Source organism: Rhinatrema bivittatum, chromosome 2, assembly GCF_901001135.1.
Source record: "Rhinatrema bivittatum chromosome 2, aRhiBiv1.1, whole genome shotgun sequence".
Classification (NCBI taxonomy): Eukaryota; Metazoa; Chordata; class Amphibia; order Gymnophiona; family Rhinatrematidae; genus Rhinatrema; species Rhinatrema bivittatum.
In genome coordinates, this window is record NC_042616.1 from 572,169,750 (window position 1) to 572,195,230 (window position 25,481).

A 25,481-nucleotide genomic window follows, 5' to 3' on the forward strand; every position below is an offset into this window, starting at 1 on the left:
CTCCTCCCGGAGGTCCTAGTTACAGGGGATAATAAAGAAGGGAAATCCCCCTCCCACTCCGCAACCCGCGAGGCAGCTGATAAAGTGGGAAAAATGGCCGCCATTCCCACATTCAGCGGGAACGGGTCGTCCACTGGCTGCCTCCCCGAAGACAGCCTCCCAGGCTTGCAGCGCCTGGTCACAGTGGTCTTGTCCTTCCCTGAGGTATTCTCTCCTCTAGAGAGACATTGGGAGCATCAATCAGTTGTTGTGGGAGAGACGTGTGCACATCTCCACCCAGTTTGCAGCACAACCCGCATTGCAAAACAACATGGCTCTGAGCCGAGAAAATAACCAAGCACCCTGGAAGAACAGGAGAGAAACGTAGAGCCGCCTGATCAGTAGAGGGAGAGAAGTGGGGGGGGGGGGGGGGGAACGACCTGCTGTATCATGACCACCCCTTCTGCCCCTCAGACTGCCTTGTTTAAATTAAATTCTCTTCTTTTTTTTTTTTTTTTTTAAACAAAACTTTAAGAATCAATAAAAGAAAGGGCACTTCCCTCATAGAAGACTGGCAGCAAGCTCTGATCCTCCTTCAGGGTGTGGAACCTGGAACGTCCAGCTATCCACCCTGTCCGATGCCAAGGTACCGAGCAATTAAGGGTCCCCAACCCCCTACTCATCCCCCTCACAATCCAGGGGGGGGGTGGCCCCACCAGGTCCTGGTGGGTGGCTCCTACCAGATCCTAAGAACCCTCTGGGAGGCATGCTTGACTATATTCTTTCTTCTTTTCCTTTTTTTCAATCAGACTGCAGACCATAGGTTTTGCACCTCCACCATCTGCTGGACATAGAGAAATACTGAGGGCCTGCAGGTGGCACCTCATGTTAAGTGGCAGTGGAGGGGAGGTAAAAGCCAGGAGTCTGGACTGATCTAGGTATGTACAGGGAATGTGGCAATTACGATTTTGAAGAACTGAACTACATTCAATCTGATAAATTAGGAGTAATTAAGAACAAAGGAAATTAAATAATGAAGTGCTTCCAGTAAAAGTAGAGACTTTGGTAAAGAAGTGGAGTCACACGTTTATTAAATGTTTCAGCTTTCTTATTTTACTTCAGCCAAGAAACACATTGAAGCTGTAAATACAATTCAGATATCACTCCTATATTATACAAATTACACTGGCTACCAATTAAATACAGAATTAAATATAAAATACTGTCATTAATACACACACTCATCAATAATCAAAATTCCATATGGTTGTGTACCTCTTTACGACTCTACAAACCATCTAGAAACCTTTGATCCTTAAATAAGAATCTGCTTGAAGTTCCTACAGTACGGTTAGCCAGACTGAATATTATGAGAGAAAGAACGTTTTCGGTAGCAGGTCCCATATATGGAACTCCTTCCCCAATGATTTGAGACAAATTCCTAGTAGTAAATAATTTAAAAAGGCACTAAAAACACACCTTTTTAGACACTTTTGCAACTATGATTCAGGCCAACAATAACCTGGTAAACTAGAGAAAGTTCATTTGTTTATGTTTTTCTGTTCTTCGCCTTTTCTCCTGTACTTGATTTTTAATGGAGAAATTACTTACCTGATAATTTCATTTTCCTTAGTGTAGACAGATGGACTCAGGACCAATGGATATAGTGTACTCCTGATAGCAGTTGGAGATGGATCAGATTTCAATCTGACGTCAGCCCTAGTACATATACCCCTGCAGGAAGTGCAGCTCTTCAGTATTCTCCTCGAAAAGCATTGTGGATATATGTGTGACTGACTAATTTGAATAACTTCATAACTTGATTAACTTTATAACTTGATAAACTTGATTAACTTGGTCTGGTTGATTGGCTATAGCTGGAGACCGCCAGTGCCCTCAACCAGGAAACGTTGACACCTGGTAGGATGGGTGTCCTAGATGAAGGAAAGCATGGCTTACCCTTGAATCACTCGCTCCCGGGGATGTCCCCCAAGATTTCCATGAGTAACAACGGCAGCCGTGGGTGGGATGCTGAGTCCATCTGTCTACACTAAAGAAAACAAAATTATCAGGTAAGTAATTTCTCCATTTCCTAGCGTGCAGCAGATGGACTCAGGACCAATGGGATGTATAAAAGCTACTCCCGAACCGGGTGGGAGGCTGCCTGTGACCCACTTAGTACTGCCCTTGCAAATGCTGTGTCCTCCCGAGCTTGAACATCCAGGCGGTAAAACTTGGAGAAGGTGTGGATGGAGGACCATGTCGCCGCCCTGCAGATCTCAGCGGGTGACAGCATCTTGGTTTCTGCCCAGGACACTGCCTGGTCTCTAGTAGAATGGGCCTTGACTTGTAGAGGCGGCGGCTTGCCTGTTTCTATGAGGGCCATCTTGATGACTTCTTTGATCCAGCAGGCTATGATTGCTCGCAAGGCCGCTTCCCCCAGCCTCTTCCCGCTGTGAAGGACGAATAGGTGGTCCGTTTTTCGTACGGGTTCCAACATTTACAGGTATCTGGATAGGAGTCTGCCGATGTTGAGGTGGCATAGACTTCGAGCCTCTTCCAAATTCTTATGCTCATCCGGCGATGGTAGCGAGATGGTTTGGTTGATATTGAAGTGAGACACCACCTTGGGGACGAACGAGGGGACTGTGCGTAGCTGGATGGTTCCCAGGGTGAGCCTGAGGAACGGCTCACGGCAGGACAGTGCTTGTATTTCGGATATACGAGGAGCTGAACAAGCAGGCAGCAGGAAGGCAGTCTTCAAGGTTAATAGTCGGAGAGACAGGCCACAGAGAGGTCTGAAAGAGGCTCCTGCTAAGCAATCCAGGACCAGGTTGAGGTTCCAAAGAGGTACCAGCCACTTTAGGGGTGGGCGGATGTGCTTGACTCCTTTCAGGAAGCGTGAAACATCCAGGTGAGAGGCTATGCTGTCGCTCTCGCTCTTGGTTCCGTAGCATGACAATGTGGCCACCTGTACTTTGATGGAGTTGAGGGAAAATCCCTTCTGTAGGCCGTTCTGTAGGAATTCCAAGACAGCAGGAATTTTGGCTGAGTGTGGAATGATGTCGTGGTCCTCGCACCAAGCTTCGAATACTCTCCAAATCCTTATGTATGTTAGAGATGTGGAGAACTTGCGTGCTCGGATTAGGGTGTTGATTACAGCCCCCGAGTATCCGCTCTTTTTCAGGCGAGCCCTCTCAATGGCCAGACCATAAGAGAGAATCGAGCTAGATCCTCGTGTAAGATCGGCCCTTGTTGGAGCAGGTCTCTGTGTGGAGGTAGTGGCAGGGGGGTCCCTGTCAGTAGCCTTCGCATGTCTGCGTACCTCGGTCTTCTTGGCCAGTCCAGGGCCATCAGAAGTACTGGTCCCCTGTGTAGTTCTATCTTGTGAATAGACCTGTGGCCAGGTCTGTACCAGGGTATCGATCCCCTGGGACTGAGGTTCCCGCCTGGGGCTGAAGTAACTGGACACTTGGGCGTTGGACTGGTTTGCCAGAAGGTCCATGGTTGGTGTTCCCCAACGGTTCACTATCAGTTGGAACGCTGTGGCCGACAGCTTCCATTCTCCTGGGTCTAGACTTTCTCTGCTGAGGTAATCTGCCGTGATGTTGTCTTTCCCGGCAATGTGGACGGCCGAGATCTCCTGAAGATTCACTTCCGCCCATGACATTAGGGGGTCTATTTCCAGCGACACCTGTTGGCTTCTGGTTCCTCCCCGACAGTTGATGCAGTTGATGTAGGCTACTGTTGTGGCGATGTCTGACATTACTCTGATCGCTTTGTCTCGGAGTCTGTGACCAAACCGTAGGCAGGCTAGTCTGCCCGAGCTTCTAGACGATTGATGTTCCATCCCGACTCTTCTGTATTCCACTGCCCTTGGGCGGTTAGCTCTTCGCAGTGTGCTCCCTATCCTCGTAGGCTGGCGTCCCTGCTGAGCAAGATCCAGGTTGGTGAGGAGAGTCTTGTTCCCTGGCTCAGGTGGCCATCTTGTAGCCACCATCGTAGTTGGGTCCGAACTCTGCCCGGGAGCTGTAGACGTATGGCGAATTCTGGGACAGTGGATTCCATCGCGATAGAAGTGAGCGTTGTAGAGGTCTCATGTGAGCTCGTGCCCATGGCACTACCTCCAGTGTGGATGCCATGAGACCAAGGACTTGTAGGTAATCCAATGCTGTGGGGCGGGGTTCGCTCAGCAGGGTTTGCAACTGGTTCGTCAGTTTTAATCTCCTTGTCGGTGTGAGGCTGACCTTGTCTTCTTTGGTGTCGAATCGGACTCCTAAGTATTCCAGAGACTGTGAGGGGTGCAGATAACTCTTGTTTGTGTTGACCACCCATCCGAGGCTCTCCAGTAGAGTTTTGACTCTGTTGGTTGCCTGGTGACTTTCCTCTGGGGATTTTGCCCTGATCAGCCAATCATCTAGGTAAGGGTGCACGAGAATTCCTTCCTTCCTCAGTGTTGCTGCCACCACCACTATGATCTTGGTGAACATCCGGGGTGCTGTGGCTAACCCGAAGGGTAGTGCCCGGAACTGGTAGTGACGGTCCAGGATCTTGAAGCGTAGGAAGCGCTGATGTTCTTGATGGATCGGGATGTGTAGGTAAGCTTCCGACAGATCTAGGGATGTGAGGAACTCTCCTGGTTGTGTCGCCCTTATTACAGAGCGTAGGGTTTCCATGTGGAAGCGGAGAATCCTCAGGTGATGTTGACCGACTTGAGGTCCAGGATGGGCCTAAACGTCCCCTCTTTCTTGGGGACGATAAAATTAATGGAATAATGCCCAGTATTTATTTGTTGTGAAGGCACTGGGGTTATGGCCTTGAGGGCCATAACCCCAGTGCCTGGTCAGTGTGGCTTCCACTGGCACCCTCTTGGAGGGGTCGTGGCAAGAGGATTCCACAAACTTTTCTGGAGGGGTTCAGAGGAAATCCAGGTAGTACCCTTCTCGAATGATGGTTAGGACCCACTTGTCCGAAGTTATCTCTACCCATCTTTGGTAGAATAGGGCAAGTCTGCCCCCTATGGCTTCTTCCTTTGGATGGGTCGGCTGATTCTCATTGTGGGGTGTGGCTGGGGCCTGGACCCGAGCTGGTTCCCCTTTTGTTGTGCTTGTTCCGAAAATACTGGTTCCTGCCTGTAGGATGAGGCGCTTGATAAATGTTTCTGTATGGATTGAAGCACTGTGAACCTCTGCCCCTGGAGTGTCGGGGAAAGGGTCGCTGGTTTCTCTTATTCCTGTCCTCCGGTAGCCGTGGCAGTGGGGACTCGCCCCATTTGTTGGCCAGTTTATCTAGTTCGCTGCCGAACAGGAGGGATCCCTTGAAGAGCATCCTTGTGAGTCTTGTTTTGAAAGACGCGTCAGCTGACCAGCTTTGGAGCCAGAGTTGCCTCCTGGCTGCCACAACTGATGACACTCTAGCTGTGGTGCGCACCAGATCGGAAGCAGCATCCGCGAGGAATGATACTGCTGGTTCCATGGCTTCCCCAGGGGTGTTGCTCCTGGTCTGTGATAGGCAGGCACATGTCACCACGGTGCAGCAGGCCGCTATTTGTAGGGACATAGCGGCGACATCAAAGGACTGTTTAAGGATGGATTCCAGACGTCTGTCTTGCGCATCTTTGAGTGCTGTACCTCCATCCACTGGGATAGTAGTGCGCTTCGAGACCGCGCAGACCATGGCATCCACTTTTGGGCATGTCAGAAGGTCTTTGGCCACCGGGTCCAGAGGATACATGGCTGCCATAGCCCGTCCCCCTTTGAATGTGGACTCTGGAGCAATCCATTCCAGGTCAATTAGCTGTTGAACGGCTTGTAACAGAGGGAAATGGTGGGAGGTCTGACGGCGTCCCTCTAGCAGGGGATTTGTCTTGGGCTCGAGGCACTTGTGCCTGGGATAGCAAGCTCCTTCAGGCTGTGGGTGACCAGGTCTGGAAGTTCGTCCTTGGTGAAGAAGCGTCTCATGGTCCGGTGAGGCTCTGTCCCCGGAGGGAGTTTCCCCTCCTCCAGGGGCTCTGATTCTTCCTCCGAGTTGTCCGTGTCCCCGTAGGTGGGGCTTCTGGGCGGTAGATTCACTTCTCTGGGCCTAGAGGGGCTCGGGGCGTAAAGGTCCTCTGGTGAAGGCTGTGGCCATGTTATCGGAGGCTCCATCTGCATGTGGACGAAGGTGTGCAGGCCTTTGAAGAATTCCACCCAGGAGATAGACACTGGGTCCAAGCTAGGAGGTGCTGTGTCCCTGGGGGTCCCTGTTTGAGGGGGGGTCCCGCTGGAATATCCTAGGTCCAGAGTACTTATTGAGGAGCTAGCACTCAGTCTCAGATGGGGCTGGCCCTGGGCTGGATCCCCCAGGGCATCCTCGCACTGGATACACAAGGCATTGGCCTCTTCGTGTTGTGCGGCTCTGATGTGGAATGCTGGGCAGAGGCCCTGAGCTCCTTTTCCGGTGGTGCCATGGATGTAGGCACGTAAAATCTGTTATGCGCTCCGGTGCGTCGACTATGAGTGTGTGGAAAGAGCGTGCGCTTAGGATGTGCACGTTCGAGTGCGCCAAGTCGTAGATATGCGCCCAGCACAGTAAGCGCGTGTTACGCGCGTAACTTATGTGCACGGTACTTGTGAGTGCAAAGTTGTGCGCACAAGGAATTTGTGCCCCCGGCTCGCCCTTTGTGCGCACGGATCGAGACGGCGGACAGGGTGGCGAACAGGGCCAATGGCGACGGCGACCACGCGGACAAGATGGCGACCACCTTGGAGGGTCTCCACATGGGAGGACCCTTGGATCTAATCAGGGCCTAGCCCTGCTGGGGCGGATCAACCCGGTGGCACTGGTCAAGGCCGGCGACCTGTTCGAATCCTCGAGCTTCGGAGACCGGAGTATTTAAAGATTTCTACCTTACCTTGTCTCGGTGCTTCCCGGTTTCGTTCTGGGTGGTCTCCGGCTGCGGGGGGAGAGGGGAAATACCTTCAATGTCGCGCACGAGGTTGCACCCGCTGCCTCTCAGCCACGCCCAAAATCGGGGGCTAGGTCCCCGCCGAGGGTTGGCTGTCGGACCGAGAATCACCTCCGAGGGATCACGGAAATCACCTCGGGAATTCTCAACTGAGGGAGGGACCCTAGGGTGTCACCGCAGGAGAGCGGGGCTCGTCTGTAGAGGTAAGTTTTCTTCTTGTTTCGGGTTTTCTCCGTTAAATTTACTCTAACACTGTGAGAGCGTGCAGGTAGTCCCTGCTATGGAGACAGAAAATACTGAAGAGCTGCACTTCCTGCAGGGGTATATGTACTAGGGCTAACGTCAGATTGAAATCTGATCAGTCTCCAACTGCTATCAGGAATATACTATACCCATTGCTCCTAAGTCCATCTGCTACACGCTAGGAAAATGTAATTACTTTAGTAGGGAGTTTAGTTTACTGATGTGTTAGATGTAAGATTAGTATAGGGTTTTTAACATGAAATTGAATTTTTCTCCATCTTTCTATTTGATTTAATTTAAATTATTTATTTTATTATAGTTATCTTGGTTTTTATGTTGGTTTATGCTTAATCTACACAAGTTAGCTAATGTCATTTTATTGAGTTATTTTTATTACTTTCTATGATTTGATTTATTTTATTCAATTTTATTTCAATTTTTTACCATTGTAAACCGTTTTGGTCAATTATATATTGTTAAAGACGGTATAGAAATACCATAAATAAATAAATTCAGTCATTTATTCAACTATCAATAAACAAGTTCGAAACCACCATCCTTCTCATGTGCTTATTGGATACAGAGACAATGTTAATTATGAGTGCTATGAAGGGAGAAAGGAGAAAAGGCACGACTTGCAAAAAAGCAGGGTATAAGAACTATTGTTTGTCCGTCCCCACATTGGGATCCTGGAACTCAGAAAGTAAAGCTATCTTGGTGGGGTGAAGGAGTGCTGTGCATAACACTTTTATGTGCCCCTGGGTGCAAGTAAAAGAATCCGACCTGCCCAGGGGTTACAGAGATAAAGTCAAAGAGAACGAAAGCTTTTGTTCTTAGGCTCAAGGCCGGCTCCATCTAGGTACTGTAGGTATTTCCCCCTCCCCAGTCCAAAATGTGTGCATCAAGGAATCCAAAGCTTAATCCTTGCTCCTAACGTGCTCAACTCCGAGACGGATCCTCTTCCACGTATCTCAAAACGGCTGACCCATTTCCCGTCGCTTCTTCTTTGCTTGCCTCCCTAATCAGCTTCTTTCTACTAGGAGGCCAAAAACCCCCCCAAAACAAAACCAAAACCAAAAAAAAACAACCCAACAAAAACTCACGCGAGCGCACCAAGAGTGGCCTGTCCGTCAGCCTGACGCGGCGCTTTTATCTCACCTCACTTCAGGCAGGTAACCGTCTTTCCGTCGGCTGCTGTACGCATCACGCACAGAGCGTCGTCCTCCTGCATGACGCAGCCCACGTACGCCTGCAACTGATTGGACGGAGGGGATGACGTAGCAGGGGAGCTCGTAGTCAGGAAGGATGAGGTCGCGGGGTGGAAGGGTGGCAGGTTGAGTGGTGTTGGGTCGTTGGTCACCGTGCGCTTCCTTTTCTCTTAGCGGCCGAGCCTATGGCGCTGCGTCTCCTGTTCCTGCTGTCGCCCACGAGATATCGAGTCCTGCATGGACCCTTCCTGCGGCTGCTGTCGCGTAGGTGCCCCGGGGTTGACAGCTTCTGCCTGCGGCGGGTGAGTGAGGCGCGGGGCGGCACGAGCCTTTCCTCCGGGTGTGAGGGCAAGGCCTTGGACTGTAACGTGGTAGTACCGTGCCATGTGTGCCATCACCCCGCGTGATGTCCTGGCGGTGCAACGTGCTGGAGTGTAGAGGCTGAGCTGCCACGTTAACCCAGCTCCAGGAGGGAAGGTTTGGGTCATTCCTAGATTTCTGGCACTCCCCTGCTAATGATTCTGATATGTGCAGCATTGATTTCAGTGACTAGAATCCGGGACTATAAATATTTATTTTATTTTAGACTTGGCTCACTCCTTTTCTTTGGTAGCTCAAGACGAGTTACATTCAGGCAGTATAGGTGTTTAATACTGTCATGCGCTGGGATCTGAATTTCCTAAGAGCATGGAGTTCAAAACCTTGTGCTACTTGTTGCAGGTAATCTAGAACATGTTTTGATATCTTAAAAAACCTTCAGATGCCTGAGTTAGCTCAAATGAGATTTGATTTGCTTGTCTTCTAGAGGGGTACATAGAAATGATGGCAGAAAAGGACCAAATGGTCCATCCAGTCTGCCCAGCAAGCTTATGGTAGTATTTGCCGTGCCCTCCAAGTCACCCCCATATGTCAGTTTCCCAGACCATCAAAGTCTGGGCCCTTGTTGGTTGCTGATAGAGTCCAATTCCTCATTACCTCTTGCAACTCCAACATTGCTTTCTGCTTCGATGGCATCAAAAGTTTCAGGCTTATTGTTTAAGGCTAGTAACAGCCACATCAGCAAGTTACCCCCATGCTTATTTTTTTTCCCAGACCGTAAAATTCAACGTCCTTATTGGTTGCTGCCAATCTAATTCCCCTCTTCCTCTTTTCTCCCTGCCGTTGAAGCAGAGAGCAATTATGGAGTTGCATCAACAGTATGAAGCCTTATTGGTTAAGGGTAGTAACTGCCATATCAACAAGTTACCTCCATGCACTCTTTTCTTCATTTCCATCCTCTAGCCTTTAGAGATCCACAGTGTTTATCCCATGCCCCTTTGAATTCTTTCATTGCTATTGTCTTCACCACCTCTTCCAGGCATCCACCATCCCCTCCGTAAAGACAGAGCCAACATCAGGAAATATGAATTTTCCTCCCTGGAGTTTCATTTCATGACCCCCAGTTCTATTGATTTCTTTCCATTGTCAGAGGTTTGTTGTTGGTTGTGCATCATTAAAACCTTTCAGGTATCTGAAGTACTGTATCATATCTCCCCTGCACCTCCTCTCCTCATAAGTCATTTGATGGAGTCCACCCACCATTTTGGTCTCCCTTCTCTGGACTGCCTCCATCCTTTCTCTGTCCCTTTTGAGATATGGTCTCCAGAACTGAACACAATACTCCAGGTGAGGCCTCACCAAGGACCTGTACAAGGGTATTATTACCTCCTTTTTCTTACTGGTTATTCCTCTTTCTATGCAACCCAGCATTCTTGTGGCTTTAGCTATCGCTTTGTCACATTGCTTCACCCTCTTTAGATCGTTAGACACTATCACCCCAAGGCCCTCTCTTGCTCCATGCACCTCCTTCATCCCCATCTCATACTACTCTTTTGGATTACCACACCCCAGATGCATGACTCTGCACTTCTTGGCATTGAATCCTAGTTGACATATCTTTGATCACTCTTCAAGCTTTCTTAAATCACATCTCGTTCTCTCTACTCCTTCCAGCATGTCCACTCTATTGCAGATCTTAGTATCATCCGCGAGTAGGCAAACTTTAACTTTCTATACCTTCAGCAGTGTTGTTCACAAAGATATTGAACAGAACTGGTCCCAACACAGATTTTTGTGGCACCCCGCTTAACACCGTTCTCTCTTCAGAGAAGGTTCCATTTACCATCACTGTCTTCAATCTGTCAACCAGTTTGTAATTCATGCCACCACCTTAGCGCTCACTCCCAAGCTTCTCATTTTGTTTTCAAACCTCCTGTGCAGGACTGTATCAAGAGCTTTACTGAAATCCAAGTAGAGACATCGAGCACTCTTCCTCGATCCAGTTCTTTAGTCACCCAATCAAAAAAATTAATCAGATTTGTCTGACAAGACCTTCCCCTAGTGAATCCATGTTGTCTCAGGTCCAGCAATCCTCCTGCTGTAGCAGTCTCCATTAATTTTCCCACCACTGAGTTGAGGCTAACTGCCTGTAGTTTCCAGCTTCCTCTCTGCTACCACTCTTGTGGAGTGGAACCATCACCACTCTTCTCCAATCACTAGGCACCAATCCTGTTTCCAGGGATCTATTGAACAGGTCATGCAGCGGACCTACCAGTACATCTGAGTGCCCTCAGTATCCTGGAATGAATCTCATCTGGCCCCATAGCCTTGTCCACTTTGTTTTCCTAGCTCTTCCCATACATTCTTTTCTGTAAACAGTTTTATCTACCCCATCTCCATCTACAGACTTATCAACCAGCAACGGTCCTTCTCCAAGGTCATCTTTAGTGAATACCAAACTGAAGTATTTATGTAATATTTCTGCCATTTCTTCATATCTCTCCACACAATGCTCCTTGTCATCTTTCAATTTCACTATGCCATTTCAGGCCTCCTTTCTTTCTCTGATATATCTGAAAAAATATTTTGTCTCCTTTCTTTACTGTTTGGCAATTCTTTCTTCTGCTTGACTTTTTGCTTTCCTGATTTCCTTCTTTGTCTCCCTCATTTTTAACAATAATTTTTCCTTGTGTTCCTTTTTTTTTTTTTTGAGATCCTTTATACTTCTTGAATGCTGTTCATTTTGCCTTAATTTTTTCAGCCAGGTTGGTTTCTTTTTCCTCTTACTCTTCTTTACATTCTTAAGATATAGAGTTGTTGTCTTTTTAATAGCTCTTTTTAATTTGGCCCACTGTTCTACCTCGCCCCTTTTCTCCCAGTCTTCCAGTTCTTCCTCCAGGTACATCCCCATTTTGACAAAGTCTGTATTTGTGAAATTCAAAACTTGGGTCTTTGTGTGGCTTCTTTGTATCCTATTAGCAATATCGAACCATACTGTCTGATCACTACTGCACAGGTGAGCCCCTACCTGAACATCAGAGACATTATCCCCATTAGTGAGCACTAGTTTGAGGTTCGCACCCTCCCTTATGGGTTCCATTGCCATTTGTTTGAGCAAAGCACCTCGAAAGGCATCCACTATCTCTCTATTTGTAGATTCTGCTGAAGGGATGCTCCAATCCACATCCAGCAGATTAAAATCTCCAACAAGCAACACTTCTCCCTTTTCCAACTTTTGGATGTCCTCGATCAGTTCATCAGTTTGGATTGGAGGCCTGTAGATCACACCAGTAAAAGTGGAAGCCCCATCTTCTCATTTTAGGACGGTCCATAAAGCTTCCTCTTTACCCCACATCCCTTGCAATTCAATTTCTGTCCTATCTGTCTGTCCTTAACAAGATATAACCCAGATTGGCCGCATCCTAATCATGAGACTTGGTGAACCATGTTTCCATAACAGCAACAATGTCCAAGACCGCCTCCACCATTAGGGGCTGCAGGTCTGGGATTTTATTGCCCAAACTATGAGCATTTGAAGTCATAGCTTTCCAATTTTTCTCCCTTGATTTGTTGCATTTCCTAGACACCTGTTCTGCTTTTTTGAGCTAATTGTGTTTTTCTCCTCCCACATCTTTTATTGCTTGGGGTGACACATCACTTTCATTGGCCATCTCCTGCCACCCCCATTCTTTAGTTTAAATGTCTGGTAATATATGAACTGAATTTCTCATTTAGCATCCTCCTTCCTGCTACAGACAAATGTAGGCCATCCTTATCAAATAGCCTTTTACTGCTCCATACATGACCCCAGCCTCCAATGTATCCAAAAGCACTTTCTGTACCCCGGTTTTTGAGCCAGGAATTGATCTTATTTCCCTTTCTATGATCAGATAAACTTCCGAAAAGGCAATAGTCTTTGCAGTGTCTTATCATCTTTCCTAGATTTTGGAAATCTTTTTGTACTTCATGGATACCATTTTTATTGAGGTCATTAATCCCCAGATGGATGATAACATTGATATCAAAGTTCTTACTTTCTTTCTCAATGACATGGACTATCTGGTTTGCATTTCTACTAGCTGAGGATCCTGGAAGGCATTTAACTGTTGCGTCGCCATCAAAATGTGCTCCCAAATTGGATCCTCTGATGACAGAGTCTCCCAGCAGAATCAGCTTTTTAGAAATCACTTCAAAATCTATTGCTGAGGTTTCTTCATTTTCCAATGCAGAAAAAGCATTTTTTAGGGTAACTGTGGGGAGAGTGGGTTGGGTTTTTTTTGTTTTTTGTTTTTTTTAATCTTTGGCAACTCCAAAAGCTGATGAGACTCAAATGACAAGTGATGTATCTAACTAAAATGTACTATACGCTAAACCTGGCACATGCCAAAAGAACCTATTTGCCCTGCCTTGTGGTGTCATAGACACATCTTCCACTTTTACTGTAGAGGGTAGCAGTATCATTCAATAGCAAACTCCTGAAATTATTTATTTATTTATTTATTTGTGGTTTTTATATATCGGACTTCGTAGGATAACATCAGTTCGGTTTACATTATAACTTCAAAATCAGCAAAACAGAGGCTTTACATAGAACTTATAGGAAAACAGTGAATAAAACAAAATTAAATAAACTATATAAAGAACGAGGCTTAAATAGAGAGACTTAAATAGAGGTTGTTGGATAACTGAGATGGTATTGAGAGAAATGGTTGGGGGATGGAGTGGGGGGAAAGAAAGAAAGGGGTAGAGGGAGGATGAAGATGGACGGAATGTATAGAGGGGATAGGGGTTGTATATTGCATATAGGGAGGGGGATGAAGAGTTGAAAGGGTTGCATGGGGGAGGGAAAGGAGGAGTTGCATAAATTGCAAGGAACTATTTACAATTGATGCATTGGGGAGGAAGTAGCATATATGATTATAAAACAATATACAGAGTGTACATTATTGAAGATATGTAAGTCAAGGCATGAAGTTGAAAATCCAAGATGGTAGCAACTAAGAGAGGGAGTTATCTTATATGGGATCGTATGGTTAGAACTGAGGGATCTGTTGGGGGCAGGGACGCGGGAGAGGAGGGGTGGTGAGGGTAGAGGCATTGTGTGGCAGGGAGAGTGTTTTGTTGGCGAAGAAGGTTTAAGGGTGAGTAAAGTGAGTGAGTTTTGGTGATATGTACTATTTGAATGCCTTCGTGAAAAGCCATGTTTTGAGTTTTCGTTTAAATGTTTTATGGCAAGCCTCTTGGCGTAGATTAACTGGCATAGTGTTCCAAAGGGTTGGTCTTGATACAGAGAGTAGACGAGCTCTAGCTGCGGCCAGTTTGGTGGTTTTGAGAGAGAGGGTTAGCATGGTTGCATGATATTGGTGTCTTGTGGGTCTCTTGGCTTGGTGGAATTTAAGGAAACCGTTAAGCCAGTACATTTCTGGGTTATAAAGGGCTTTGTGAATGAGAGAGAGGGATTTGTACTGAATACGAGAAGTAATAGGGAGCCAGTGAAGGTTCCTGAGTATGGGGCTTATATGCTCATTTCTGCGTGTGTTGGTTATGATTCGAGCAGTGGTGTTTTGTAGAATTTGTAAGGGTTTTGTAGAATTTGTAAGGGTACAGATATAAATGTGTTTTAATTGTTCTTATGAAGATGCATTTCACTAGACATTCTTTTTCTTTAGGCTATGTAATATTTACAACCCTGTATATATAGTTTGGGGAAAGGGGAAGGGTTCTCGGCCAGACTTGGGGTATATGTGTATGGGATTCTGATGGAAGCTGAGGTCTGTCTCTTGATTGACTGACTGTTATTGTTGCAATGGCTTGGCTAGTGGGAAGGAGTAAAGGGTTAAAATTAAATAAATAAATAAATAAATATATATATATGAAGGTTGGCTCGTGGCACTGTCATTCCATTAGCATCGAGGCCAAAGGAGTGGAGGAAACTACTTAGCCAAATCAATGGTGCTATCAACCTTAGCACATGTACAAATGGTTATAAAATTCAGCTCATAGGAGAGGAAGTGACGTCACTTCCGTGCTTTTTAGCGGAGCTCTCGGCCCCCGGAGCGTTTTCAGCAACAAACTTTAGAAAAACCCCTCGTTTTGCGGCGAAATTTAGCGATTCTGGCAGCGGAGATCAGGGGGACCATGGCTCAGAAGAAAAAACTGGTGGACTTCAAGAAATATTCTTATATTAAAAGCGGTGAGGCCCCGGATCCCACGGACCACAAAATGGCGGCGGCTGCTGACTCGGAGGATTCGGAGACCGAGGAAGCCCCTCCGGAATTCCTGGATTCGGACTGGCCTCTGCGCTCAGAAATGCGCTCCTGGTTTATGGAGCCGCGGAAAGACATTAAGGTATTTAAAACTGAAATAGCCGAAACGCTGCAAGAAATGAGGGAGGACCATGCGGCCTTAGGCCGCAGACTGGATGAGGCTGACACTCGGCTGGATGAGCAGGAGGAACGAGGGTTGCTACAAACTGCGGAGATTGCAGGCTTAAAATCTGCACAGATAACCCTGGAGGATAAGCTTGAAGACCTGGAAAACAGGTCTCGATGCTGCAATCTCCGATTTAAGGGCGTGCCAGAAAAAGAGGAGTATCTGGACTGTGTACAACTGGTTCAAAAAATTTGCCAATTGATTCTCACGGGTCCTGAGACTGAAGATGGGGGTACTACCGCTGATCCACAGATTGAGCGAGCGCATAGATCACTGGGACCTCAGGTTGGCAACTGGCCACGTGATATAGTAGTCTGCTTTCACTCGTTTGTGTACAAAGAAAAAATTGCAGCGGCAGCCAGAGTGTGGAATTGGGAAGGAAATGAGATCTCCATTTACGCAGATTTGGCCTCAAGCACTTTACGCAAGCGCTTATCTTTTCGTCCGATTACTGCGGCACTTACCACTGCATCAATACGCTATAGATGGCTCTTTCCCTTCAGCTTGTGGTTTCAGGTGGAGGGGAAATCCCACAAGGTCCGCACGCTGGATACAGCAGTACAGGTTCTAAAAGAACTGGGACTTTCGGTGAACTTACCAGCCTCTAAGGAATTGAGACCCTCCGGCTCTGCGGTGGCTGCTCCCCGGTGGCAACGTGTCAATAAAGGAGGTCGTCGGTTCGCAGGAATGCTAGTGACGCAGGGGTGGCTGCAGTTGATACTTGAGTTGCCTGGACAGACTGTTTGCTATGTCTATCACAGACCGGTATTTTTCGGCTGGACATTTTCTAATGTTGTCCCTTGTCTTCACTGTTGGATTTGGTAATGGTGTGGGTTCATTCAGTTTTAGTTTTCTCGGGTTGCGATATAGGTGTAATGGCGGGAAGCTTCGGGGGTGGGAGGAATCCGCCCACTGGCAAGGCTTCTTCCTCCCTAGTTTTTTCCTGGAGGGTGGGAATCCATCCAGGGTACTCAGAGAGTGGGGGGTATGGGGGATTTTGCTTCACATTGTATACATGACTAGGGGGGAGGGGAGATTACTGGGGACGAGTAAGATGTGGGGTTTCTACAGACTGGGGAACCATGAGGCCCTCTCACGGGCGGGGCTGAGCCTGTTTTTGATGGCAGAGTTAGGTGTATGGATTTAAGATTATGGCTTCAATTACCTTTCTTTCACTTAATGTTAAGGGTTTAAACTCTGGCAGGAAACGGAAGCTATTATACCAGGAGGCGGAGCGTTTATCTGCCGGGATCCTTTACTTACAAGAAACACACCTTCGTAAGCGGTATGAGGGTCTATTACGCTCAGATAAATACCCGACTTAATTTTGGGCGGCAGCAACCCCGGATGCTAAATATTCAGGTGTTGGTATTCTATTTCATAAAGATGTTCCTGTAGAAGTACAAAATACAGTTTCTGATCCCCAGGGAAGGTTTTTACTTCTTAATGTTGTACTGGGTGGGGAACCCTATGCTTTGTGTTCTGTGTATGGCCCCACCTCTCAGAAGGAAGCATTTTATATTAAGCTGTACCAGATGCTAGCGGCTCATGCAGTGGGCAGTGTCATTTTGGGAGGGGATTTCAATCTGACCATCAATCCACGTTTAGATAACTCCACGGGGTCTAGCTCTGACCCCGCCCTTGCTCGGAAGGCTCTCAGGAAGATCCTCACGCTTGTATCTGGGGTGGATGTCTGGCGCTCCCGCTTTCCAACCTCTCGATGTTATACTTACTTCTCGCCCCCACATAATAGCTACTCGCGTTTAGACATGTTTATGGTTGACAAAACTAAACTTACTGCTGTACAGGCAGTAGATATTGAGCCTAAAGTTTGGTCTGATCATGCTCCTATTTGGTTTAAACTTGTGGTGGGCCAGTCGGATACCGGCCAACGTTTTTGGCGGTTGAATGATTCCTTGCTGGAAGATAACCTTTTTCAGAAACAGCTGGCCCAGGAAATCAAGGATTATATTCACCTTAATGATACAGGAGAGGTGGGGGCAGGGACACTATGGGAATGCTTAAAATGTGTTTTGCGGGGATCCTGCATTGCGCGGGCATCTTATCTCAAACGGAGACGTGAGCGGGAGCGCCAGACTATGCTGTCCGACCTGTCACGGTTGGAACAGGCTCACATGCGGGGTGGGGATCGCTCAGCCTTACGGGGCCCCATGCAGGAGCTAAGAGGCAAGATCATGGCTTTAGATTCAGCTCGGATCGCCCATCAATTGGAAATGGCCCAACAGCAGTTTTTTGAGGGAGGGAATAAGGCTGGACGATACTTAGCTCATTGTCTTAAACGGAAACAAGCTCAGGCCCATATTTCTAAAATCAAAGATGATTCGGGGGGCTTTCTCACTGATAATACCTCAATTAGACAATGTTTTCATAAATTTTACTCGACCTTATATAAGGGGGAAACTGATATAGCGGCGGCCACGGTTGACGCATACCTCTCTCGGATGCCTCTCCCTCAGCTGACTTCAGCCCAGAGGCAATTTCTCGATAGAGACATTACATCTATTGAATTAGAGGAAGCTATTAATTCACTTAAAGTAGGAAAGTCGCCTGGCCTTGACGGGTTCACGCCCCGGTTCTATAAACAATTTGCTACGGCCCTCTCCCCCATTTTACTAAAGTTTTTCAACTCCCTGCGGACTGGGTCCACCTTGCCGGCACAGACTAATCTGGCTGGGATTACTTTATTAGTTAAACCTGGCCGGGACCCTTCAGTATGTGGCTCGTACAGGCCTATTTCTTTGTTAAACATAGATATCAAGTTGCTAGCAAAAATCCTGGTGAATCGATTAAATTGTTTTATCACTCAACTGGTAGGGGTTGACCAGGCTGGTTTTATTCCCGGTCGAACCACCGCTGACAATGTACATAAAATTATTGATACTATATGGTATGCCCAAAAACATAAAATTCCGGCGGTGGCTTTGTCAATTGATGCGGATAAAGCCTTTGACCGGGTGCACTGGCCTTATCTCTTCCAAACATTGGAATATATGGGTTTTGGCGCCTCCTACCTACAGTGGTTGGGTCAGCTTTACCATGCACCCCGGGCCTGTTTGAAGATTAATGGCGGTTATTCAGCTCCCTTTGATGTGGGTCGGGGGACTAGGCAGGGATGCCCGCTCCTTTTTGCATTATTTCTGGAGCCGTTCGCTATTAATATCCGTAGAAATCCAAATATATCTGGTGTGACCATAGGAAATTTCACTACCAAAATTTCTCTGTATGCTGACAACATACTTTTTACGCTCACAGATCCAGCAAATTCTCTTGACTGTGTAATTGGGGAGATGGAGGCTTTTGGTAGGGTTTCGGGTTTTACAGTCAACTGGGATAAATCAGAGGTACTTAATATCAACTTACACTCCCACTCGGTGCGTCAACTACAGGAGTTGTTTCCTTTTAAATGGGCCAGAACCCAAATTAAATATTTAGGGATTCAGCTGTCTGCCTCTCGCAATCTATTTCACATTAATTACACCCCCCTTTGGAGTAAATTATCTAAGGATATGGAGGAGTGGAGTCGTTGCCAGATTTCATGGTTGGGAAGAATGGCTGTTTTTAAGATGAGCATTCTCCCGAAATTGCTATATCTTTTTCAGACGCTCCCGGTACAGGTTTCAGTACCCACATTACAACAGTGGCAGAGGCGTTGTATGAATTTTATTTGGGGGGGGTCGCAGGCCCCGGGTTGCCAGGAGAGTCTTAATCCAACCAAAACGTATGGGTGGTTTGGGAGTACCGGATCTTATCCGTTACTTTCGTGCAGCTCAGTTCAAACACTTGGTAGATCTGCATCTCACCAGACGACCGAAGCAGTGGGCGCTTATTAATCAGGAACTTATTGGAGACATACCACTTTCTAGTTTTATATGGCAGCCTAAACATACTTGGCTGGTAGACCTGGATCCGGTGCTGCCTCCCTCTACCCTTATGCTGTTTCAGCTATGGCACCAATATGGTGCTTCGTTGGTGGGTAATAGGGCATATCATACTAGCACACATATTTCTACCAACAAAGCTTTTAGCCCGGGCTTTGAGAGCTCGGCCTATTTAGAGTGGAGGAGAAGGGGTATCTGGACATGGGGACATGTTTGGGGTTCCTCATCATTACGCCCTTTTGCTGATCTTCAGCGGGCTTATTATTTACCTGAATTGGCCAGGTACTTCTACTTACAATTGGCTCATTTTGCTAGGACTACCTTGCTTGCTACACATTTAGCCCAGGGTGAATCCGATTTTGAAAAGTTATGTGAGAGGGCTCATAGCTATACTAGAATATTGTCTAGGTTGTATCAAATGTTACTGGTACGGGAAACCACCATTTATACCTTTCAAAAGGCTTGGGAGCAAGACCTTCAGGTTCACTGGACCCCTCAAATTTGGAAATCGATTTTCCAGAACCTGGGCAGGGGCCATATTGCTGCTTCGCTCATTGAAAACTCTTACAAGCTCCTATACCGATGGTACAGGTGTCCTACCCAATTGCATAAATACACACCTCTTTACCCTGATACATGTTGGCGAGGTTGTACAGAGGAGGGTACCTTCTTTCACATGTGGTGGGCCTGTACTCATGTTCAGACGGTCTGGGGGCAGGTATTTCACTGGTTAAGTGAAATTTTTCCTGGAAGACAGGTTTTCCCACCTGCACAAGTCCTGTTGGGTCGGGCGAGGCCCGGAATGTCGAAGTCTTTCCACCAGTTCACTCAGTACGTATTCACAGCTAGTCGCTGTGAGATTGCGAGATTGTGGAAATCCCCCAACCTCCCTAAGATAGAGGACATCCAACAAAAAGTACGGAAGATTTATTTACTATCTCAAATTACAGCCTATAAACACAAGAGAGTGTCCTGCTTTGAATCAATTTGGCTCCCATATCAAAAATGGTTCTCTAAAATGTCTGGTGTTGCAGTGACATGAATATAGTTTGGATTTCGGTCAGCCCTATTTCTTATCTTACATCCCCAGGGTGTCTCACGGTGGTTTCCTAGTCATACCTGACGGTAACCTCAGCTATTTCTTACTGACTATGTGTAAGTGTGAAGCTTGTTGGGGGGGGGGGGGAGGGAGTGGGTATAATAATTCAATGAACCATGAAAGTCTGTGTGCGGGGGAAAAACACAGTCTGGACTGCTTTGTAATGATTATGTTTACACTATCAGCTCAATGATGTTCACTTTGTTCACTCCCTTTATAATTGCATAACTTGGTTGGTATGTATCTTTCTGTTGGTTCAATAAAAATCTTAAATACAAAAAAAAAAAAAATTCAGCTCATAGGACAGCAGTGGTACAGACTTGATGCAAGGTCATCATAACTACTGTTCCAAAACAGAATTAAAGCTATCTCTCCCCTTGATATTCAAACTAAACTCTCAGTTGCTAAAAAAATGCATTTCAACCTCACAGAATAAAATACTCAAAGTTGATGAACTTCCCAAGGATGCATATACACCATTGCTCCTTGAAAGAATCCAGTTAGCTCTTGTAAAATGTTAAAATCATATGTAAAATAAACAAAAATAACGCTAACATAGTTACAACTACAGTAAATTCACTTACTGCATTTGCAGTAATGAAACTTAACTTGTGGCTATTATTATAGAACATGTTTCAAACAGTACAGAATGATTTCTTGCATTTTAAATTTTCACTGTGCATTATTTTAGAGTTACCACTGACAAGCCATGATATTAATTCTGTTCATTATGATTTTTGCTTTTAAGTAGGTAATTTTTTTCCAATTAAAGTTTGCATATTTGCATGAAACCATGGAAAATGCTTTATTTTCAAACAGCCCACATAAGAAAGTCAGCAAAAATGCACACTTTTTTTTAAACCAATTTTCAGAGCAGACTTGTGAACATAAGTCCACTTTGAAAGTTGTTTTACCAAATCTATCCTGAGTAAATTACACCTGCTGTTTGGGGTGCACAGATTTTTCCTGATAGGTTGTGCACATACTGTGGGATTTATAAAGTACGCAGGTAGATCCAAACCCTTCCCCAACTCCAACCCTCTAGGAATGTTCTGCTGATTCTGGGTACACTTATGCATGAACAAGACATACATGTGTAAGTTTGCTTATATATCAAGCAGGCAATTTTATAAAAAGCAATTACTACACGTAAAACAATTTTGTGTTCTAGGGTGTATTTATTTTGATTTTATTGTATGTGTACGCTGCCTAGAATTATGGACAGAACAGGTTAAAAAATTTTAAATAAAAAAAACTTGGACTGGCATTGATTCCTATTGATTACTTTCTCTTTACCAGAATGGATCCCTTTGTCTGCCACTCGGAGTCTTATTGCTCAACCAATATCTCACACAGTTTAAATTTTTGTTTCAACTTCCAGACTGGTTACTTGTAACCCACTAACTTCAAGGTACTGCTTTATTCTGTCCTTCAATAGTGCTTCCAATACCTGGGCCATGACTAACATTAAAGCAACATGCCTGTAGTATTCTGCTTCCTCTATGACCCCATCCTTGAGGAGTGGTTCTGTGGTACTATTTCTACTCTTTAATTGCTTGGGACTTGTCATGTTTCATTTGTTAAGTTGAACAGAGCTGTGACAGGTTCAGTCAGTATCGCCTTTTAGTTTTTTCAATATTCTATGATGTATCTCATCAGCTCTAATAGCTCTCTTTATATTCAGTTGTGCTAGTACACTGAATACTCAAAAACTTTGATCCACAATCCAGCCATTGGGGCCTGTTCTGATCCATAACTCTCTTTGCATCAATCTTCTGGGGATCTAGCTAAGCTGCCTAAAATTATCTTCTTACAAATGTTTTTTCCTCTAACTGCTTTATTTTACACTGCAACAAAATCACCAGCATTCACAGTTGGCTCAACACAAATTATGGCCAATCATGCAAAGAACTAGCTTTTCCTAACTTACACGACAACATAAAACAGGTCAGCTATTCTTAATGGTCTACCTGCCCCTTCTTACTCATGTTCTTGGAATCCTTGGCCTCCCTTTGCTCTATTTTCAACCTACATTATAGAAACATAGAAGTGTAGTTATAAAATGTTGTTCTGGTGGTACACAATGCCGGTAAGGTTGAACATGATGTTTTCCCGTTGATAGCAGGGCTGAATTAGCCATGCTGTCATGGGAACTGTCAATCAGGCCCAGGAGGCGGAGCTTCAAAGTAGATGTCAGAGCTTTGCTCTGTGAGGCTGCTAACTTGCCTTGCAGAGGTGATAAGCCGTTTCCAAGAAACAGTGGCTCAATTAAAGGAGCAATCTATATCCGTGCAGTCTCTCATGAATCCACAATCCTATTCCGCTTTCTCGCAGCGCTACTTTGCTCCATCTCGCAGACAACAGTTTAAGCGCCGAGTGTACCACCTGTATGCTACATATAGAGCACAGCAGCAACAATCTCAGAATCAGAGAGGGCACCCTAGAGCGCAATTACCCCTTTTTTTGAACCCAGCTACACTAACTGCACTAACCACATCCTCTGGTAACAAATTCCAGAGCTTTATTGTGCGTTGAATGAAAAAGAATTTTCTCCGATTAGTCTTAAATGTGTTACTTGCTAACTTCATGGAATGCCCCCTAGTCCTTCTAATATTTGAAAGTGTAAATAACCGAGTCACATCTACTCGTTCAAGACCTCTTATGATCTTAAAGATCTCTATCATATCCGCTGAACAGCCCTAACCTCTATAGCCTTTCCTCATAGGGGAGCTGTTCCATCCCCTTTATCATTTTGGCTGCCCTTCTCTGTACTTTCTCCATTGCAAGAATATCTTTTTTGAGATGCGGCGACCAGAATTGTACACAGTATTCAAGGTGCGGTCTCACCATAGAGCGATATAGAGGCATTATGACATTTTCCGTTCTATTAACCATTCCCTTCCTAATAATTCCTAACATTCTATTTGCTTTTTTTGACTGCTGCAGCACACTGAGCCGACGATTTTAAAGTATTATCCACTATGATGCCTAGCTCTTTTTCCTGGGTGGTAGCTCCTAATATGGAACCTAACATTGTGTAACTACAGCAAGGGTTATTTTTCCCTATGTGCAACACCTTGCACTTATCCACATTAAATTTCATCTGCCATTTGGATGCCCAATCTTCCAGTCTTGCAAGGTCCTCCTGTAATGTATCACAGTCTGTTTATAACCAGAACAATACAGAAATGCATACAGGATGCCACTCAACTGATTGTGATTGTACCTGCATGGCCAAGACAGCCATGGTACACCCACCTTCTCCATCTATCCATAGAAACGCCAATCTGCTTACCGGACCAAGCAGAGCTCCTGTCGCAGGAGAAAGGAACCCTTCTCCACCCGATGCACTCTTCCCTCCACCTAACAGCATGAAGGTTGAGCGGATCCTCCTAACAGAGCAAGGTTTCTCTTTCATGGTACAGGACGTCATTCTAGCATCCAGGAAACCTTAGACAAGAAATTATCACTTCAAATGGAGATGATATTACTCCTGGTGCAAGACACAGGGTATCAGTCCAATAGACTGTACCCCAGAAGCCTTACTAGACTACCTCCACACGTTGTACGTAACAGGCCTAGCAACTGCTTCAGTCAGAGTCCATCTTAGTGCCATAGCGGCTTTCCATAGACCACATCAAGTTAACCGATATCAACACACCCGATGGTATCTCGATTTATCAAGGGTCTCTCCCATTTACGACCCCCTGTGTCCAAACCACTGGTGACTTGGAATCTGAATCTTGTCTTAGAGCAGCTCATGCTCTCACCATTTGAACCCATGGACTCTGCTCACATTAAATACCTCACGTGGAAAATGGTCTTTCTCGTAGCATTAACATCAGCTCACAGAATCAGTGAGTTACAGGCCTTAGTTCACTATAATTCATACCTTCAATTTTACCATCATAAAGTGGTCCTTCAAACTCATCCTTCGTTCCTCCCGAAGGTAGTCTCACAGTTCCACCTAAACCAATCAATAGAACTGCCAACGTTCTATCTGAAACCATTTCAAAACGACAGACTCTTGCACACACTGGACTGCAAAAAGGCTTTAGCCCAGGGGTCGGGAACCTTTTTGGCTGAGAGAGCCATGAACGCCACATATTTTAAAATGTAATTCCGTGAGAGCCATACAAGACCTACCAAATTAATTTACTACAACCCCCTACTCTCCTGATGCCCCCCCCCAAGACCTGTCAAATTAATTTACTACAACCCCCCACCCTCCTGACCGCCCCCAAGACCTGCCAAAAGTCCCTGGTGGTCCAGTGCTCGCAGACAAATCTTTAATAAAAAAGTAAAAATCTAACAAAAACCCCCACCCTCCTGACACCTCCCAAAACCTCCAAAATTAATTTACTACAATCCCCCACCCTCCTGATCCCCCCCCAAGACCTGCCAAAAGTCCCTGGTGGTCCAGTGGGGGGTCCAGGAGCAGTCCGGGAGCGATCTCCTGGACTTGGGCTGTCGGCTGCCAGTAGTCAAAATGGCGCCGACGGCCCTTTGCCCTCACTATGTCGACCCCAGTGACATTGTGAGGGCAAAGGGCCGTCGGCGCCATTTTGACTACTGGCAGCCGACAGCCCAAGTCCAGGAGATCGCTCCTGGACCGCTCCTGGACCCCCGCTGGACCACCAGGGACTTTTGGCAGGTCTTGGGGGGTGGGGGGTTGTAGTAAATTAATTTTGGAGGTCTTGGGGGGCATCAGGAGGGTGGGGTGTTTTTGTTAAGATTTTTACTTTTTTATTAAAGATTTGTCTGCGAGCCAGATGCAGCCATCAAAAGAGCCACATCTGGCTCGCGAGCCATAGGTTCCCTACCCCTGCTTTAGCCTATTACAGGAAAAGAACCCACTCACAGTCAAGAACCTCTGTTATTCATATCCTTCAACCCAAATGCACCAGGTCTACCAGTAGCTAAATGTACCCATCTCCACATGGCTTGCTCGATGTAGCCAATTCTGCTACCACAAACAAAATTTAGTCCTAGCTTCCCATCCTAATGCTCATCAAGTGCGAGCAGTCGCCACCTCAATAGCACACCTGAGACATGTCCAACCACTGGACATATGTAAGGCGGCTACATGGTCATCCCTTCACATATTCACGTCCCACTACTGCTTAGACCAGCATACTGCTGAAGATGCCAAACTGGGACGTGCAATTCTACAATCATTGACAACATAGCTGCCATAGTCGACTGCCCGCTTCGACTGGATCACGCTCATAAGAACACTGCATAATAATCGAAAGACAAAGCATGAGCGGGAGCTTAGGATTCCCATGACAGCATGGCTAATTCAGCCCTGCTATCAACGGGAAAAAGCTTACTGTAAACGGTGTTTCCTTAGATAG

General features: G+C 46.1%; 2 protein-coding genes across 4 annotated transcripts in view; one reads left to right on the forward strand and one right to left on the reverse strand.

Moving 5' to 3' along the window:
• Positions 1–8,446, reverse strand: part of PRELID3A (PRELI domain containing 3A) — a 59,881-nt gene extending 51,435 nt beyond the window's left edge. The window contains exon 1 of the mRNA XM_029590964.1: positions 8,327–8,446. The gene's annotated coding sequence lies outside the window, so the exon portion shown is untranslated. The remainder of the gene's footprint in view (positions 1–8,326) is intronic.
• Positions 8,421–25,481, forward strand: part of AFG3L2 (AFG3 like matrix AAA peptidase subunit 2) — a 145,365-nt gene continuing 128,304 nt past the window's right edge. Inside the window, exon 1 of one of the 3 annotated variants that reach the window (XM_029590959.1) lies at positions 8,421–8,678. In XM_029590959.1, coding sequence (XP_029446819.1) covers positions 8,562–8,678 — 117 coding nt within the window. In that variant the 5' untranslated portion in view covers positions 8,421–8,561. Of the gene's footprint in view, positions 8,679–9,048; positions 9,097–25,481 lie in introns of those variants that run through there. The other 2 variants (XM_029590958.1, XM_029590960.1) reach the window with 2 other exon arrangements.